The 18,748-nt window shown below is 47.2% G+C and overlaps 1 protein-coding gene across 3 annotated transcripts in view; it reads left to right on the top strand.

The window, feature by feature from the left end:
- VWA5B1 (von Willebrand factor A domain containing 5B1) overlaps positions 1 to 18,748 on the top strand; it is a 57,551-nt gene that overhangs the window by 27,398 nt on the left and 11,405 nt on the right. For all 3 annotated transcript variants that reach the window (XM_032302165.1, XM_032302163.1, XM_032302164.1), the window contains 8 exons: positions 1,997 to 2,173; positions 6,900 to 7,010; positions 8,636 to 8,838; positions 9,312 to 9,426; positions 10,856 to 11,041; positions 13,460 to 13,643; positions 14,517 to 14,707; positions 18,063 to 18,264. In XM_032302165.1, the coding sequence (XP_032158056.1) occupies positions 1,997 to 2,173; positions 6,900 to 7,010; positions 8,636 to 8,838; positions 9,312 to 9,426; positions 10,856 to 11,041; positions 13,460 to 13,643; positions 14,517 to 14,707; positions 18,063 to 18,264 (1,369 nt within the window). The remainder of the gene's footprint in view (positions 1 to 1,996; positions 2,174 to 6,899; positions 7,011 to 8,635; positions 8,839 to 9,311; positions 9,427 to 10,855; positions 11,042 to 13,459; positions 13,644 to 14,516; positions 14,708 to 18,062; positions 18,265 to 18,748) is intronic.

The following is an 18,748-nucleotide window of genomic DNA, read 5'->3' as shown; positions in this document are numbered from 1 at the left end:
CTAAGAAGTGATGAGTCTCTTTTAATTGGATAAGGGCAGCTGGAGAAGACACTGGAGAATTCCAAGCCGGGCCCCCACGCCACTTCTCTGAGAGGCAAAAATCATGTTCCCTAGAAGAGGCTTCTTGCACAGGCAGATGGGGCTGTTGCTGCCTTGGGCTCTGTCTTCCAGAAAGCCCAGCTGGGCAGTGGCCTTTGGCAAGAGAGCTCCACGTGGGAGGGAGAGCATAACCCCTCACCACGGAAGGAGGCAGGCATCCAGAGCGTGAACAGCAATCAGGAAGAGGGGGCAAGTGACAAAGAGGAAGATACCATGTACAAGAGACAGAGATGCAGATAGAAGCAGAGACAGGTAGAGACAACAGAGAGACTAGGTGAGGGGGCGGGAACCCCAGAGATGCACACAGAGGTCAGTGGCAGATAAAAAGACCCATATAGATTCAGCCTCTCGTTTATTCATTCAACAAATACTAGGTCCCCCATAGATGTCAGTCTCTGTTCTAGGCATTGGGGAGACAACACTAAAAATGACATGTCCTTTTTCTCATGAAGCTTGCATTCTAGCACAGACAAGAAGTAAATGAATGAGCAAGATGAGTGTGCAGAGGACTGGGGTCCATGAAGGAAACAAAGCAGGATGATACACTAACGAGTGATAAGTGTGGGTGCTCTAAGCCCGGGGTTTAGAGAAAGTCTGTCTGAGAATGAGACCTGGTGAGTGGTGAGGAACGGGAAGCCATGCACAGATCCGGAAGCAGGACAATGGTGACATGTTTGGGAAACAGGTGGTCGGAGTTGTTGAAATGTCTTGAGCAGAGTGGGCAAAGATGGGGTGGACAGGTAGCCAGGGGTCAGGCATTAGGGGGGGCCTCATACCCATGATCCAAAGTATGAGGGGAAGCTATTGTTTAAACAATGGGATGACAAGGATGATCACGCTCCCTGCTCTATGTGGAAGGGACCCCAGCAAAGGACATCTGGGTGGCTCAGTCAGTTAAGCATCTGACTTCAGCTCAAGTCATGATCTTGTGTCCTGGGATCCATCTCTACCTCTGGCTGCCTGCTCAGCAGAGAACCTGCTTGTCCCTCTGCCTCTGCCCCTCTCCCTGCTCATGTTCTCCCTTTCTCTCCCCCTCCTCTCTCTTAAATAAATGAAATTAAAAAAAAAAAAAAAGATGGACCGTAGGGAGATAAAAGTGGCGGAAAGAGGACACTCAGGCCCCAGACAAGAGATTGTACTGTCCCGCACTGGGGTGGTGGCAGTGAAGACAGAGCAGAAGACACGTTCAGAATGCATCTTAGCTGCAGAACTAACAGTCCTTTGCTGAACGGTGGGTGTATGGGGTGGGGACAGAGAGGAACCAAGGACAACCCCTAGGTCTTGGGTTTGAACACCTGCATGTGTGATGATGTCATCGATTGAGTTGAGGAAGGGACTCCCATAAAGAGAGAGAAACAGACACAGAGAAGCTGGTACCCAGGCACAGTCAGACAGAGACAGAAAGAGGAAATCGGGGTGGAGGGGGAAAGAGGGGGCAGCGTGAGGAAATGAGCATGGGTGCGTCTGGAAGCAGCATTCAGCCCCAGCAGGCCAGCGGCTTAGACACTGGGAGCAAAAGACAGAAGGATGCTTTCCAGCCTGCACCTGTGCAGGGACTTCCTGCTCAGGGTCATCTTCTAACCTCCCTGAGAAGGAGATGTCATTTGCCCCATTTTATAAACGAAGAAACAGACCCAGAGGAGGGACTTGCCCAAGATCACACAGCTGGATGGTGAGAGCTGGGATTTAAACCCTGATCTTTCCAAAGTCCACACAACTGGGAAAGTCTAGCACACAGAAGAGCCAGGTGCAGTCGACCTGGGGCTCTCTCTACAGAGCATGATTGGGGTCTTGACAAAGCTTGGTGAGTAGTGGGAGGACCCCCAAGAGTGGGCCCCCAAGAGTGGCTCTGGACCCCTGAGATGTCCAAGTGAGAGAGCTTTCCTTTCTCCTCCAGACAGAAATCATCCGGAAACGCCTCCACAAGGACATTCCCCACCACTCCGTCATCATGCTCAACTTCTGCCCTGACCTTCAGTCAGTCCAGCCCAACCTGAGAAAGACCCATGGGGAGTTTATCTTCCTCATTGACAGGAGCGGCAGCATGAGTGGAACCAACATCCACCGTGTCAAGGTACTATAAGAGAACCCTTGCCCCCGGGGACTTAGGGTTCCAGACTAAATCAGCTGTGCTCCCCCAAACCAGCTTCCTCAGTGCTCTTGTGCTCCAAGCAGCCCTCCTTCCACACCTGAACTACTTTTCCTCAATGACTACATGGAACAACTTAACCAGAGACACCCAAACTCAACTGTTCCCAAAATAAAACTTTGAAGTGGTATGAACGGAAGTAGAACTATTGTCCAAGAGAGAAAGTCATCTAGACCTCTCCTTGGCACCCCCCAAACCTCTGTTGAGTGCATGCTCTGACTGAAACACCTCACCAGGTCCTGGGAAGAGAGGGGCCCAGAAAAGAGGGGAAGGAACCAACATTTGCTGAAGCTTACTATGTATCAGATACGACCCTAGGTATTTATTGCACAGCTTGATGTTGGGCAGTAATCCTTCGAGGTTGGCCCTATTGTCACCATTTTCCACATGAGAAAGCCAATCCTGAAAGTTTCAGTAACCTCCCCAAGGTCACACAGCTGGTGTGGTCTAAGATCAAACTCTTGTCTGTCGAATTCCTACCACTTGACATCAGAGATCCATTGCGCATGGCCTTGAGGAGTGTGTATAATCCAGTAGAAAATATTTGGTTCTTTTTTTTTTTTTTCCTCAAGCGCTGTGGTTGGCCAACTGGAAAGACAGCAGGTTGTAAACATAGTTCCTGCCCTCCAGGAGTTCACAGTCGAGTGCAAGGGCAGCCCTGCTAACCAGCCATAGCTGGGACCATGGCCTCATTGCAGTGGGAAGTTCAGAAGAGGAATAAACCTTCCTCTCCGTGTGCCCCCAAGTGTTTCATCTCCCTCAGGAGATTATTTGCCTCGATTATGGCATTATCTAGCTCCTCTTTGCGTGTTTGGTTGTGTAGATGTGTGTCTCCTCCTCTGGAGTTATGAACTCATTAAGGGAAAGGGCCAGATCTTTTTCATCTCTCTCTCCCTATGGAGTCTGGCTCTGTACTTATGCATAAAAAGCCCCCAGTCGCTGTTTATTAAACTGGGTAAAGGCGCATCGTTCAAGGAAATGAAGGATGCGGGAACAAGAAGAGAAGGGTCTGCCATCACCTGAAATTTCATCCCTTTAGTTTGTCCCCGGAGCAAACTCTTGTTTCCAGGGCAACAGGACTGGCAAGGAAGGAAGGGGATGTGTGGGATCTGTGATATCCGCCATCTCCTCGGGCTTGCTATGACTGGGTTTAGTCTTGAAGTACGACTGAGCAACCATGTATGAGACCAAAGTTCCCCGTTTGAAGCCTCCTGACACTGAGGTAGATGCTAGACTGGCCTCTGTCGTCCTTCAAAGACAAGAATGAGACTGGGGAGCTGTCCATAGTCCTGCTGAGACACACTCCAGGTCTGTGGGGCCATGTGTATTTCTTTCCACAGCTGTTATCAGTTTGTAAGATAGCTCTTCAGTTGCTCTCAAGTATCATGGGATCTTATGATATCTTTTAAAGAGCATTTACGCTATTTTCCCTGCCACTTTCCAGGTAAGGAACCTGAGTCCCCAAGAGCCTGTTTTCCCCAGCCTCATAGGGCTAATGAGGAAATCAAAGTTTGCCCTATCTTGGATCAGTGCTCATTTTCCTTACCCTGCTGATGGGGAATGACAATACTTCTCTACGGAGAAAACCTCTCTTCTCTGATTATGTCATCTACCACATGGCTTACTAGAAAGAGCAATGTCTGGGTTTAAGAACCATTCTGCCACTGATTTGCTATGTGGCTTTGGACAAGTTGATTCTCAACTCTGGGATTCAGTGATCCTTTCTGTAGAATGAGAAGGAGGGATTAACTCAGGGAGGGCAAACATATGTCACATGTCCCTTTGTTCTCCTCTCCCAAGGCCAGACAGACATCAATAATTGACCATGGCATTTTTTTCTCATGCTGAGCCTGGACTCATTCTCTTTATCCTTGTCATCTCTGGGTTCCAGGCTGTTACTGCCAGTTAAATGGAGTTAGTTTATGAATGGAAATCCATTTCCTGAACTAAAGACCTTTCCAACTTTACCTCCCAGAATTTTCAGACAATAACTTCCTCTGACTCTCTTCTCTGTCCCTTTCCCTTTTGGAGTCTCCCCTGCTCTCTTGTCCAGTTCAGCTCACTGAGCTCAAGGTCATCCCTTCATGAATGGCTTTGCTCTGGCACAACGCATTCTGCTACACATGCCCCCCCCCTTTTTTTTAAAGATTATATTTATTTATTTGACAGACAGAGATCAGAAGTAGGCAGAGAGGCAGGCAGAGAGAGAGGGGGAAGCAGGGTCCCTGCTGAGCAGAGAGCCCGATCTGGGACTCGATCCCGGACCCTGAGATCATGACCTGAGCCGAAGGCAGCGGCTTAACCCACTGAGCCACCCAGGCGCCCCCACATGCCCCCTCTTAAAGAAAGGTGCAGAAATTACCTAGGACACACATTCCTTTCCCCACTGGCAATGAGGCCATAGATGTGTTGCTTGGGTCATTAATTGTGGCCTTCAGGTAGACTAAGGAAAAACTAGGCTTAGGGTTGCCTGGGTGGCTCAGTGGGTTAAAGCCTCTGCCTTTGGCTCAGGTCATGATGCCAGGGTCCTGGGATAGGGCTCTCAGCTCAGCGGGGAGCCTGCTTCCTCCTCTCTCTCTCTGTCTGCCTTCCTCTCTGCCTACTTGTGATCTCTGTCTGTCAAGTAAATAAATAAAATCTTTTTTTTTTTTTAAAAAGGGGGTGGCTGGAGAAACTAGGCTTAGGGAGATAGGAGAGAACAGAAATCTGAACAGCCACATCAAGGGGGAAAGTTCAGCCAATTTAATCTCCTGCAGCTGGTCTCATTCTCCAGCTGCCACTGGCTGCCAAAAACATGGCTTTCAAAATTCTAATAGGTGTGAGCGGAGACAATCTGTATGTATCAGCAGTCTCTCGCTAGCAGGAATATACATTAGAGGCTAATGAAAAAATAAGCAGATATTGACCTCTTTTGTAGAGAAACAAAATGTATTGACACGGGCAACAAAAAGAGATGAGGAAACATGGATGTTAATGTTTGATGTTTACAGAGGGGGATGGGAGAGGGGCTGCAGGTCTATGCAGCCTGCAAGGCTATATGCTATGGAAGTGGCCAAGATCCAGTTGTCGCTGCTTCCTTCTAGATTCTGGAACACAAACAGTTTGTCTCTCAGAAGCCATGCTGAGGTCCCTGGGGTACCATCAATAAACTACTTGGGATGAGGGAGAGTCCCCACCACCCTTCCCGAGCTCTGTGTCATGGCAGAGAGCCAACGTGAATGATGATTTCGGAGCTGTTTTCTGTTTGCCTGTTTGTTTTTTTAAAGATTTTTTTTTTAATTTAATGAGAGAGATAGAGAGAGAGAGAGATTACAAGTAGGCAGAGAGGCAAGCAGAGGGAGGAGGAAGCAGACTCCCTGCTGAGCAAAAAGCCCAATGCGGGGCTTGATCCCAGGACCCTGAGATCATGACCTGAGCCAAAGGCAGAGGCTTACCCCACTGAGGCACCCAGGTGCCCGCCTGGAGCTATGTTTTAAAAGCTGTTCTGTTCTTCGGTTTTGTGATCCAATGCAACTTCTTAACTCTCTGAGATTCAGTTTCCTTTTCTGTAGAACAAAGGTGTTGCTATTAATGTTTCTTATGGGGTTGGTGATCGTAACCATTTACTGAAGGTTTACTAGGTGCCAAGCTGAGGCTCCAAGGAGTGACCTAACGAGTCCAGGGTCAAGTTAGTAATGGTATAAGTGAGATTTAAAACCACAGATGTCTAACTTCAAAATGTATCTTCTTCTTCACTGTGCTGTAATACATGTTACAGAGGTGAAAGCAGATAATTAATGGAAAGTGCTTAACACGGCGGTTGGCACAGAGTAACAGCTTGATATTTATTGTTGCGCTCTGCGACTGTCATCGTCACCACCACCATCATCATCTTCATCCCTCCTGCCATCTCCCCCACCTTTCCTCTTTGTGATTTTTTATTTCGACAGACTTCAGCAAGGGCTCTTAGTGGTGCGGAGTTAAGCCGGTTAGCACCCTGTAATGTTCCCAGACTCTGGAGGCACGGAGACTCGCGTTAGAGCACTGGCTCTGCTACTCTCAAAATGTGCACGAATGAGTCATCCCCCCTCTCTGTGGCTCAGTTTCCTCTTGTATAAAATGGGGATGACATTGTGCCTTCCTCAAGGCTCACAGTGAGGATGACATGAAGTAAAGCATGTAAACTGTCTCCCAGGTGTTTAACAAATACGAGCTGGAGCGACTGCTCCTGAGAGACTTGTTAACTGGAGCGTTAGCCATTGGTAGGGCACGTCGGATGCAGAAGGGCCTAGACGAAAGCCTGTTCCATCCACGGTGTGCCCCGGACCCAGCCACGTTCCCCCCTTGGATGTCGATTTCGTTTTTGCAGAAGGAAGTGGGTGCTCCCTGCTCGCCCTACCTCTCAGGGTCCACAGGAGGTGAAATGGAACTGGCAAGCATCATAGAAGGGCTTTGAGAAGTCAGACTTGCCACACGGATGAGAAGTTTTATGATGATGGCTTTGGTCCAGCCTCGGGTTGCTGTCAGCAAATTTCTTGATCTGAGGGCAAAGGCACTGTTGGGTGTGGGCAGAGGGGGGAAAGCCTGTGCGGAGGCTGCTTCTAGCTGCTGGGTGGTGGCAATACCAGTAGCTCCTTCCCAAACTCTGAAAAATACCTTTCTTGCCTGCCAGGATGCCATGCTGGTAGCTCTTAAGAGCCTCATGCCAGCCTGTCTCTTCAATGTCATTGGGTTTGGATCCACATTTAAGACTCTCTTCCCTTCCAGTCAGACCTACAGTGAGGTAAGGCAAGGGCAGGGCTGGGTCCAGAATGGGTGGGTGGTGAGGAGCAGAGGGAAAGAAGAAAAAGAAAGCGTGGGTAACACTGAGGCCTGCCTCAGCTGTCGCCCCACCCCTTGCCTTGTAGAAACTCAGTGATGCCCACGGCAGAGAACTCAAGAGGTTCTCTCTGGGTAGGCCATTAGCTGACATCTCATCTTCTGACATTCCTCCTCTTTTAATAAGGACCATTGGGGGGAAAATTATGGGTGTGCTCGGAGAGAGGGCAGAGGGAAGGGGTAGAGAGGGGATATATCCTGCTTCTGCTTCAAGAGAACGAGACATTCATGCAAGTTTGAGCTAAAGGAGTGAATGGTAAGGGGTTACGGAATGAGTAGGTGGGGAGAGGGGCTAAGAATAGAACTCACAAGGCTCCAATGACAATTTAGAACAAGAGGATGGAGGCCCTAGCAGCACATTCAAAACTGGAGCCTATCCTGTCCAGGTCTAGGAACAGGAAGAAAGAATGTAAGGGAAGGTAGAGAGAAAGGAAGAACATGTTTCCATGAAAAATAACTTCAGAGGTTTTTAAAATACTAGAATAATATATATTGATTATCCCCCAATTTTTAAAACCAGATAATAAAAGGTCTCCCATGATCACATCAGAAAAAAAAAAAAAAAGGAAAGACCACCATTAAGAGCTCCGTATAAATCCTTCCAGACCTTGTTCTGTGTGTTTACACGCATTTTAAATAAAGACAGTAATAGATCTGCCATACCATTCTGTAACTTTCCAACACAACAGTCTATCATAAGCATATTTCTATCTAAGTAATATTAATCTACACAATAACTTCAATGGCTGCCTAGTATTTAGTGTTGAACTAAATCCCTACTTGAGCTTGCTAGTTGCTTCCATATTTTTCTATTCAGTCATCTTTGTAGCGAAGACTCCACACCCATCCTTAATGATTCCGTTGGGATAACTCCTTAGTCTTATTGGCTCAGAAGGTAAATATCCATTTCAAGACTTTTGATACATGCCATTAACCCAAGCATAGATGTTGGAAGAGCATCTTCATGACTCAGGAGCAGAACATCTGATAGCTGTCTAGTGCCAGGAGTCCTTGGGCAGTCGGGTTCCGCAATGCTGATCCAGGAGGAAGGGAATCTGAAGCCCACATTGGGCGCTAAATCTAGGGATTTAGCACCACAGGCAGGGCTAGAATTTGAGTCTTAAGATTTCTAGTGTAATGGTCTTACCATTACAGACCTCCTGCCTCGCTCATCAGAAAAGGACACCTCATTTGTGCTAAGCAGTCAGGGCTTGCCATTTTACCTTTTCCACAGGTGTTTATATTTTTAATGAGGAACAAAGGAAGACAGTTGTAAGTTAACAAACCATGGACAACAGCACTTAGGGCATTCGTAGGGGTTGCTATTGGGCAGAATCACACCTAATGAGTGGCTATCCTTCTTCCTGTGCATGGGACAGAGATGAAATCGGGAACATGAGTCAATTCAGTGAGACCCGGCTAAGATCTAGGGAAACAAAGTACTCATCCTCCAAGGACTTACAGTTTCGGTGTCATACGGGGATCCCTCTCCATGGCCCTATCTTCCCTCTCCATGGCCCTTCCCTGCAGGAGAGCGTGGCCATGGCCTGTGATAACATCCAGAGAATGCGTGCTGACATGGGGGGCACCAACATTCTTTCCCCGCTCAAGTGGATCATCCGTCAGCCAGTGCGCCGAGGCCACCCACGGCTTCTCTTCCTGATCACCGATGGTGCCGTCAACAACACCGGCAAGGTGCTAGAACTGCTGCGAAACCATGCCTTCTCCACCAGGTGGGCACAGGCTGAAGGTCTAGGCCTTGGTTATCCTGGGCTGTCCTGGGCTGGGGGGTGCCAGAACTGGGGCATCATGGAGGATGCCAGAAGGAAAGGAGAGAATTCTAGTTCCTACGGTGCTTTGTTTCCAGGGTGGCTGGTGTAACTGACTTCAGAGTTTGCCTCTTTCCCTCAAGAGTTCAGATGGGATGCGATAGCACCTCACCTCTGCGTATAGCTCCCAAAGGGCAGCCTAGGGGGGACGATGTCCTTCCTGCTCCTTTGACTCTGTCCTGGGGTGAGATTTAATGGGTTATTGTGAATGTTGGTGGCTACTGATGGCTCTCTGCCTTCTTCTTCACCCTCTGCCTGATGCTAGGATCAGCTCTGAGATCGCTCTCCTCACTCATGCTTGGTCCCTTTCCCCACAAAAGGGACAAAGAGGACACAGAGGATGGGAAGTAGCCTCCTCTTTCTTTCCCTTCTCCCAGGTGCTATAGCTTTGGAATTGGACCCAACGTCTGCCACAGACTGGTGAGAGGGCTGGCCACTGTATCCAAGGGCAGTGCTGAGTTTCTGGTGGAGGGGGAACGGCTCCAACCCAAGGTAGGCAAAAGGAGCTCACTGTGTTCTGGTGCCAGTACCTCAGAAGCCCAGACTGGCCATACAGCAACTCATTGGTTGGGATTTCATTTCACCCAAGTCTGAGCTCCCCACTAGGCCATTATACACCCCAGTGACAATCAGAGCGGTAGAGGCCACAGAGTAGATAGTCCCCAGGATCACTGTACTGGAGTCAGTAGAGGACACTATGCCCACAGGTCTCCAGCCACTGGATCACATGCTCCAGCCACCGGACGGGCAGGACTGGGGCTTCCGAGTCACTGCGTCTGTGGTTATGGAGTTGTGTTTGGGGTCATTTCTGGCCACATTGCTGATGATGACAAATGGTGGCTCAGAAGCATTTAAAGGACCCAGAAATCAAGGAAATTATAGTCATGTCTCCATTTTCTGCACAGTTGGCACAAATAACCCAACTCTTTGAAAATCCTTGGGTCAGTCCAGATCCTCCAGGAACCAGAGAACCACAGACAGAGCAGGATTTAAGAAGTTCATAACTACAAGAAGTCCACTGGGGGATAATATCTGTGAAAGAAAAAAGAGGAAGAAGCAGGAAGGAGAATTCTTCAGCCTGTAATACCCATGCATACCTGTGAAAGGAAAGGAGGGAAGCAGGACTGAGCAGGGAGGGCTTCACACTGCAAGTCTGGCAAGGTCTCAGCCAACCCAACAGGGACCTCGGGAGCAAAGATTACCCTTTAGGCAGTCAAATCAGGCTGAAATGCCTGCACCAATATCTGGGCAGCTCAGTCATTGTGGAAGGGTTTCCACAGGGAGGTGTGGTCTTGGCTTGAATGCTGGGGCATTGCATCTGGAGACTATCACCTAACTGCATTCCTTGCAGCAAAAGATCATAGTCTTCCTCAAGGAGATGTGGGAGTGCACCCTTATGGCTCTCACAATTCCCAAGTCATTTTCCCCCAACTTTGCAGTATATCTGAAGAAATCAGCCTAGGTGATGCTTAACCACAGCTGTCATTTATTGAACACCTATCATGAGGTAGCGACTTCAAATCCAGTATCTCAGCTAATTCTCCCAACTACACTGAGAGTTGAAAATTACTCACTTTACCAGAAAAGGAAACAGAGGCCCAGCAAGGCAAATTAATTTGCTCAAGATCACTCTCCAGTCCCATGCTTTGACACAAATTTTCTGTGGGTCCCACGCTAGTCACAACCTTTCTTTAGGTCTTAGATCTCCTCCTTATAAAATGCTAAGCTTAGAGAAACAAGCTCTGCTCCAACTCTGACATTCTAGTAGTCTAAAAAGCTAGAGGCATATTCACTGCTGGACAAGACCTAGTGTGTCTTCTTCTCTGCTCACACCCCTTCATGCTCATATCCCTATGGTCTTTGTACTCCTCCTCTGTGCATGTCCTTGCTCAACGACCTGTGTTCTGACCCTGCCCAACAGATGATCAAATCTCTGAAGAAGGCCATGGCCCCAGTCCTGAGTGATGTAACTGTGGAGTGGGTCTTCCCTGAGACCACCGAGGTCCTGATCTCACCTGTGAGCACCAGCTCCCTCTTCCCCGGAGAGCGGCTGGTGGGATATGGCATTGTGTGTGATGCCTCCTTATACATCTCCCATCCCAGATCTGTAAGTATCTTAGACATTCCATAACAGTGGGGCTCCAGAACCATGCCCACAAAGCCACCCTTAGCTGGAAAGGCTATTGGTAGCCTCTAGAAAGTAATTGGGTCTAGGCTTACAGTTGTGGGGTCTGGTTGCCTGACCGTAGGCACGCAGTCAAGATGACACTGCTTGGGTCAATGTTATCCTCACAACACGTGGTTCTTAAGATCCCCTGCAGCAGAAAAATTGGGAGAACGTGTCTAAAATGCAGAGCCCAAGGGGTGCCTGGCTGGCTCTGTTGGGTAAGTGGCTACCTCCTGATTTTAGCTCAGTTTTTAATCTCAGTGTCCCGAGACTGAATCCCACAAGGCGCTCTATGATAAGCAGGAAGTCTGCCTCAGGATTCTCTCTTCCCTTCCTATCCCACCCCCAGCTCACTCTCTCACTCTCTCTCTCTCAAATAAATACATAAATTTTTTTAAAAGATAAAGTAAAATGCAGAGTTTCTGAACTCTGCCTCTGAAACTAATGCTATATGTTAATTGAATTTAAATACATTTTAATTTCATTTTAAAAATACTTACCAAAAAAAAAAAATGCGGAACCCAAGCTCCAACCCAGGTCTACTGAATAAAAGTCTTTGAGCATAAGGCCCAGGTCCCCACATTTGACATAATCTCCCCAAATTGATTTTTGACAAACAACTCCGTTCAGAACAACCGCACTCAGGTTTCTTTCCCTAAAAGCTCTATTCAGGTCACGTCTCCTCAGATGAGTTTGTGTTTTACTCACACGAATCATTCTCTTGTATGTGGTGACAGAAGTGAGATAAAAGTGAGGAACTTCTCAAAGGAAGGTGGAATTCATGCTAAAATGTGGGGGATTGCCTGAAGTTCCCCCATCCCTCCTCTTTAGTGAGTCTCTCCACTTCTGCTTGAAGGATTTGTCATCTTGCTTCATTTTCAAGCAGGAGTCACCAACTCATTGCCTAAAGGGACTGGCAGGTATAAAATGAATAAAATGAACTTCTAAAAATAAAAGTAGAAAACACCATGAAGGACAGCCGTTATCACGGTGTCCACAGAGAGGCAAGAGGGGTGATGAGGAATATGGCGAACGGGATGGCACACGGCCATCTCAACTGGGCACCCCCTCCCCAGGGTGGGCTCTGTATTAAAGGTGTTTTCAATCTTGCAAGAGAAGTGAGAATGGGTGTGTGATATTTCCAGCTTTTAGAATGTTATACACTCTCCTAAGAATCACGGTCGGGGTAATGGTTAATGTGTTATGGAGAGCGGGGAGTTCAAAAGCAGGGAGAAGATGCTAAAGAGAATGTTGGTCGGTCTTTGAACAATCTAGACCCTTCCTGGAGGTCTGGGAGGCATCCGATCATCAACAGACTCTACCACTGGAAGGAACCATCAAATAAAAGCCTTCTCCTTTCCTTACCCATAAAACTGGCCAAGTTTTCTCCTGATACTAACACAGCTCTTGGGGAAGGGTATCCTTGCCTATTGTGGTTTAAGTATGACTTTCCCTTCTTTGGAAAGCAATCTAGAAATAACTAATGAAATTAGAAATACATAACTTTTCAGCCCAGAAATCTGTCCTAAGAAACTAACACCTAGAAATAAAAGTGATGCAATGGATTTATGTCAAAGGATTCACTGCAGCAATTTTTTATGGTGCAAAAACAATGGATCCCATCGGGTGCCTGGGTGGCTCAGTGGTTTAAGCCTCTGCCTTCGGCTCAGGTCATGATCTCAGGGTCCTGGGATCGAGCCCCATATCAGGCTCTCTGCTCAGCGGGGGAGCCTGCTTCCTCCTCTCTCTCTCTGCCTGCCTCTCTGCCTACTTGTGATCTCTGTCTATCAAATAAATAAATAAAAATCTTAAAAAAAAAATGGATCCCAAAGCAAAGTCTTAAAAATAAGGAGTGGTTGAATATTGTACAGTCAAAGGTTTAAAAGAATGGCTGATATATAGGACTTCCAAAATGTTTTAAGTGCAAAATCCAAGATACTGATAAATGCAGGTAATATAGTCCACTTCTTGTAAAATAAAAATTACCCCCAAAGCTCTTATGTTTTATATATATGTGTGTTTATATCATGGAGAATGGAAGGGAAGGAACAGATGGTTCATTTTGTTAATTTTGGTTACCTACTTGGAGACAGCAGTGGCATTTAGAATACACTAAAAATTCTTTTAAATAAAGAAGATAATTAAAAATATAAACAATATAAATGTTATGAAGAGTCAGTTCCATTCACCATCTCTTAAATGGAAGTCTGCCCAAATGACTCAAGCAAGAAAAAACTTTCCTGTTATTCCAGATCCTCAAAGATAGAATGTCTCCCACCTCCTGTCCTACCCCTGCCTCCCCTACAAATGCTCTTTCTGACATCTACTCCCAGCCCTCTTTTCTCTGCCTCCTTCCAGGACAAGAGGAGACGATACAGCATGCTTCATTCCCAGGGGTCCAGTAGCTCCGTCTTCTACCAATCCCAGGATGAGGGGCCCAGCCCAGACGCCAGAAACTCTGCCAAGAGCATGGGGTCACACTTCAACCTCAGACAGCCCAAAGATGCCCAGCCAACCACTGGAGATGCCACCACTAATCCTGGTTAGTCTGCTGCTCCTTGTCTTCACTCCTTTTTCCAGGGAGGCCATGATTGCTACATTTTACTGAGCACTTACTCTGTGCTGAGCACTTTATAGAACCCATCTCACTGAATAGTTAGCACCTGTGAAGATGGGTCCTAGTTCACCAATTTTACAGATGATGAAACTGAGTCTTGGGGATGTTAAGCAACTTAGCTAAGCTCATGAAACCCAGCAAGAAGGAAGGTACAGACAGGTCTAGAGCTGTTTGCACTCTTTATGGTGCTAATTTCCATTCATAGGGCATTTGTTGATCACCTACTAAGGCTAAGTACCAAACACAGAGTGGGAAACAAAGATGATGCAAACATAAATCCTTGTCTTTCAGAAGTTCTCTGCCTAGAGGAAGAGATACAATTGGCTCTAATATTGATAGAAGCAGAGTGACAGGGACCAGAGTGAAGTTTAATAAGCTGTGGGAGGTCCCAAGATGTCTAACACATTGTTAGACGATATCAACAGAGACATAATGAGGGCACTGCTTCTTAGATGTGGGAAGGGAGAGGAGATTCCAGGCTGCAAAAAATGGCTGAGCAAAGATGTAGAAATGTGACACCTAGAAAAGACATCGCAATTGATTACTCATCTCTTACATTTGAAGCATAGGGTACACTGAAAAAGGAGCAGAAAGGACAGTAGCTGGGTAGATGGATTAGGACCCCAGTTTACGTAAGGCTTTGAATGCCAGGGTTGGTGAGACATCTACAAATATTTCAGCAGGCAAACAGTGGGTAATGCAAGAAGTTTCCAAGCAGGAAAGGAGCATGCAGGCCTCTCTCTCTCTCTCTCCACTCTTCCCCACCCTGCTGGCTCCCCTTGTCACCACCCTACCCAGCTCTAGACTTCTCCCAGCGACGGCGGGCATACAGCACCAACCAGATCACCCACCACAAGCCCTCCCCAAGGGCTCCCACAGCAAGCGACCCCACAGTGCCTGCCAAGAGATACCCACTTCGGAAAGCCAAGCTGCAGGACCTCACCAACCAGAGCATCACAGATGACCCTTGGTGGCAGATTGATCTGCAGGTACCTGAGCAGGGCGGGTTGGAGTTGGAGAGACCATAGCTGGGGAGAGAGCTGCCTCCTGCTTCAGCCACAAGGTCCACTATTTATACTGCAAAATGAGTGTCTTCTTCCTCATTTTTCTGGATCTTGATCTGCTTGAGCCTCTTTATAATAATGGTATCCAGTATTCAGTGACATCACCCATTCTCCACACACAATACTTCCCAGCTGGCCAGGAGCAGCCCCATTGACACTCATTCGAAGGGGCTATGTCCTGTGTCTTGTAGAATGTTTGACAGCATCCCTGGCTTCGATCAGCTGAATACCACCTTCATCCATGATAACCAAACCAGTCTGCACTCATTGCCAAATGTCCCTGGGGAAGAGGGTAAAACCACCAGATAGAGAAACATGGCCCTAAACCAAATTGGTGTTTGTTATTATCTGCATACTTTATCCACTTTCTTAATAATGGGTTTCATGCAGCTTTGTCATTGTAAGTGACGGTTCCATAAAAGCAGCCCTTCGCTCTCCCCTTCCACCCACCATCGCCATCCCTCCCTGCCTTTCCATAAGCTCCTCTAGTTCCCAAGGGGAGAGATATTGCCACCTTGTCCCTGCGAGCCCTTCTCTGTGCTTAACCAGGAATCACTTGATGCAGCTAGAAGACGCTGACCTTGGAGTCAGGTGGACTCTGCTCCTCAAACATGTTGCTTACCCTCTCTGAGCCCCAACTTTTCCATCTAGGAAATGGGGAGAGTCGTTTGTACAGCGGATTGAGCTAACTGCCATCAGCAGGCATTGACTGGGAGCTAACTCTAAGTGGAAGACTTGCAGGCAATGGCTGATAGGAGAGGAAATGCCTGGTGCAGCCCCTGGTATACAGTAGGTGTCCTTTAAATGCAACTCTCCTTGGTGAGAGGTCTGGGAAGTTTAGCATCTGTTCTTTACTGCTTGCTCCTGGCCCATCCTTGCTCATGTCTTTCTGATCGCCTGCTCAGCTTCTTCTCCAATCTAATTCTCCCCTGCACACGCACACACACATGCCAGCACACGCACACACACATGAGCACACACATACACCCTCCCTGAAGCCTCTGGCTGGGTGAAAGGCTGAATCTTAGACTAATCCGTTGCTATGGAAACTGTAGCAGCGTCTGTTTCTCAGTGTGTTGATGATGGTAGGGCAGGGGTGAGGGGAATCCCAGCCTCTGATGGGAGACAGGGATTAAGTACCCCTTGGAACCCAGGATCCAGCTGAATACCAGCTCCTACCAAGGCCATCCGACCAATGACCAGTCCCTTTCTTCTCCCACACCCTTGTACCATCTCTAGGACCTCAGGCCCAGAGGAGACAGGAAGGAGGAGCCCAGCCCTTGCCCTAAGGAGCCCCTATCTAATGGAGAGACACAATCCTCTTCCCAGTAAATACCTAATAGAGATGAGAAAACCTCGATGATTAACTGTTGACCTAAAAACCTGAGAGGCACTTTTTCTGTTTCACCCTGCAAGTGCCTTTTGCCCCTGCCCCACCCCCTTCCCCCTACCAAACATATGTGCTCCCGGAGGCACAAAATTCATTTTTAATTAATTTAATATTCTTTAATTATGTAAGTAAGTATGTATTACTTACTCAGAGTTTGCAATGAAAAACCCTCAAACAGTTCAGGCAGGTATAAAGTAAAAAAATTATCCCTTCCCTGTGCCCAAACCCTCTGATTTTCAATGTTTCCTTCCAAAAATACTACACACACACACACACACACACACAAAACACACATATGTGTTTTGCATAATCACATTGCAAATCTCCAATTATATCCAATTATCATTGGATTAAAAGAGTAAATTAAAGATTTGCGTTTGGATTTTGGAGATATCCAATGATAATTGGATATCTCCAAAATCCAAACGCAAATCTTTAATTTACTCTTTTAATGTCTTTTTAATTCTCTCTCTCTCTCTCTCTCTCTTTGGTATTCAGTAAAATTCCTCTTTTTGGTGAACAGTTCTGTGAGTTTTGACATACGCATAGTTCTGTAACTATCTCCACAGTCAAAATACAGAACGGTTGCAATTTACTTTTTTAAGATATGTTTGATCTTGGACATCTTCCCACCCTGGTATGAAGAAATCTGACTCTTTCATTTCAGTGTTTGTTGTGTGGCATTCCATTGCATGTATCTTCCATAACTCATTTGTCACCCCCATTAGATGTGCATTTTGAGAATGTCCAAAGATTCACTTTTACAAACAACGCTGCAACGAATCTACAAACATGCACATAGATATTCACTTCCTGTGCATTTCCACAGAACCTCTAAAAATGGAATCATTGGGTCAAAAGAGCTTGTGCACATTTAATGTTGCTAGACAGCACACAGCTAAAGTGTCCTCCCACAGGTGTGCCTCAAGTTCATACTCCCATCAACGGTCCACAAGAGAAACCCTGTCTCCCAGTTGGCCACAGTAGGCGTAATCAAATGTTTAAATATCTGCCAATCTGGAAGATGGAAAAAAATCATATAACTTATTTTATTTTAGAGCAATGTTCATGAGGCAGAGCATTTTTTTCATGGGTTTATTGGATACTTTTTCCATGTATTGCCTATAGATACCCTGAATCCATAGTCTCCCTCTGCCTCCCTGCCGCAGTGATTTATAAGACCTTTTTCTTGAAAATGATCTTTGTCATGTGTGTTGCAGCTATATTTCCCAGTTTATCCCAGGCCTTTTGGTGTTTTTTGTACCAGCACAAGAACAGACAGATTAAATCCACAATACAGAAGAGAAGGTCCAGAAATAAAACCAATGTACATGTGAGCTTTGACAGGATACAGGCGGGGGATTGATAAACCTTAGAAACTTAATGAATGAACCATATTTAAGAAGTGGTGTTGAGATCTGTACTACTGGGAAAACCAAGGAAAAGGTTTGTTCCTATTTCTTTACACTAAAATAAATTTCATGTGAGTCAAAGATTTAAGCAAACAAAAATAAATCATAAAAATTCTAGATTTTTTTTGAGTGGGAAAGACCTTTTAAGCATGACATATGAGAAGACATAAGGAAAAGGCTGATAATTTTAGCCTCCTTCCAACACACACACAAAGTTTTAAACTTTATGGAAAAAAAAAAAGAGTGGGTTTAGAATATTATCCCTGGTATGTGATTTTTCACAGTTTTCCATGGTTTGGGCTGTATCCATGCTTTGGGATTATCTGTGTTGATGGTTCTCATGGGTAATGGAGAGTAGGTTATGTGGCCTGCAGTACTATAGGACCTGGGGTGCCCTGAGAAAGAGCTGTGGCTAGGGGTGGAGGGAAGGGGCAGCCACCAGGATCTCAGCTTCCACCCCTCCCTCTTGCACTCCTAGCCCTTGCTGAACAGTGGTCTGGACCTGAGCCAGGGCCCCAAACTCCGGGGCCCAGGGGCCCGAAGGCCCTCTCTGCTGCCCCAAGGCTGCCAACCCAGCCTGCCCTCCAGCCAGGAGACCCAGACCTGGAGCCCCATGAAAGAGCAAGATCTTGGGTCTAGCCTGAAGCTTGCCTCAGACAGACGTAGCCCTGGGGACCTGGGTAAGTGCCTACAGGGTTTAGGACCTGATCGGGGACAGGGACGAATTCTTGACTGTAGCCCAGCTTCATATGATAGGACTGAGGGCAAACGCCTTTGTCTGTGCCCTTGGCGGGGAGGGGGGTGGAGAGGCCCTTCGGTGCCAGAGAACCTCACAAATCCTGATCTTCCTGGACCAACCTGGCCCTTGGGCTGGCTGTGAGGCTCCCAGATGTCCCTGTGGCTGCACTCTTCACTGCCCAAGTGTCCCCACCCCACCCTATCTGGCCACCTCAGGTACTGGATTCCTGGAGGTGGGTCTGCCCCATGTTGGGGACAGGTCCATACCATCCAGCTGCCCTAGGGAAGAAGTCATGTGTTCCTCGAGGTGGAGGGTAGGGGGAAGAAGACTGTACTTGCTTCGCGATGTCTGAGCCCTGGGGAGGTATGACGTCCCTGAGGGTTGACCCTCTGTGCCCCAGCTCAGAGCACCGCTTGGTTGTCCCT

The sequence above is a fragment of the Mustela erminea genome, chromosome 10, assembly GCF_009829155.1.
Source record: "Mustela erminea isolate mMusErm1 chromosome 10, mMusErm1.Pri, whole genome shotgun sequence".
Taxonomy (NCBI): Eukaryota; Metazoa; Chordata; class Mammalia; order Carnivora; family Mustelidae; genus Mustela; species Mustela erminea.
Note: the sequence above shows the minus strand (reverse complement) of the source record. Positions and strands in the feature narration are given on the sequence as shown.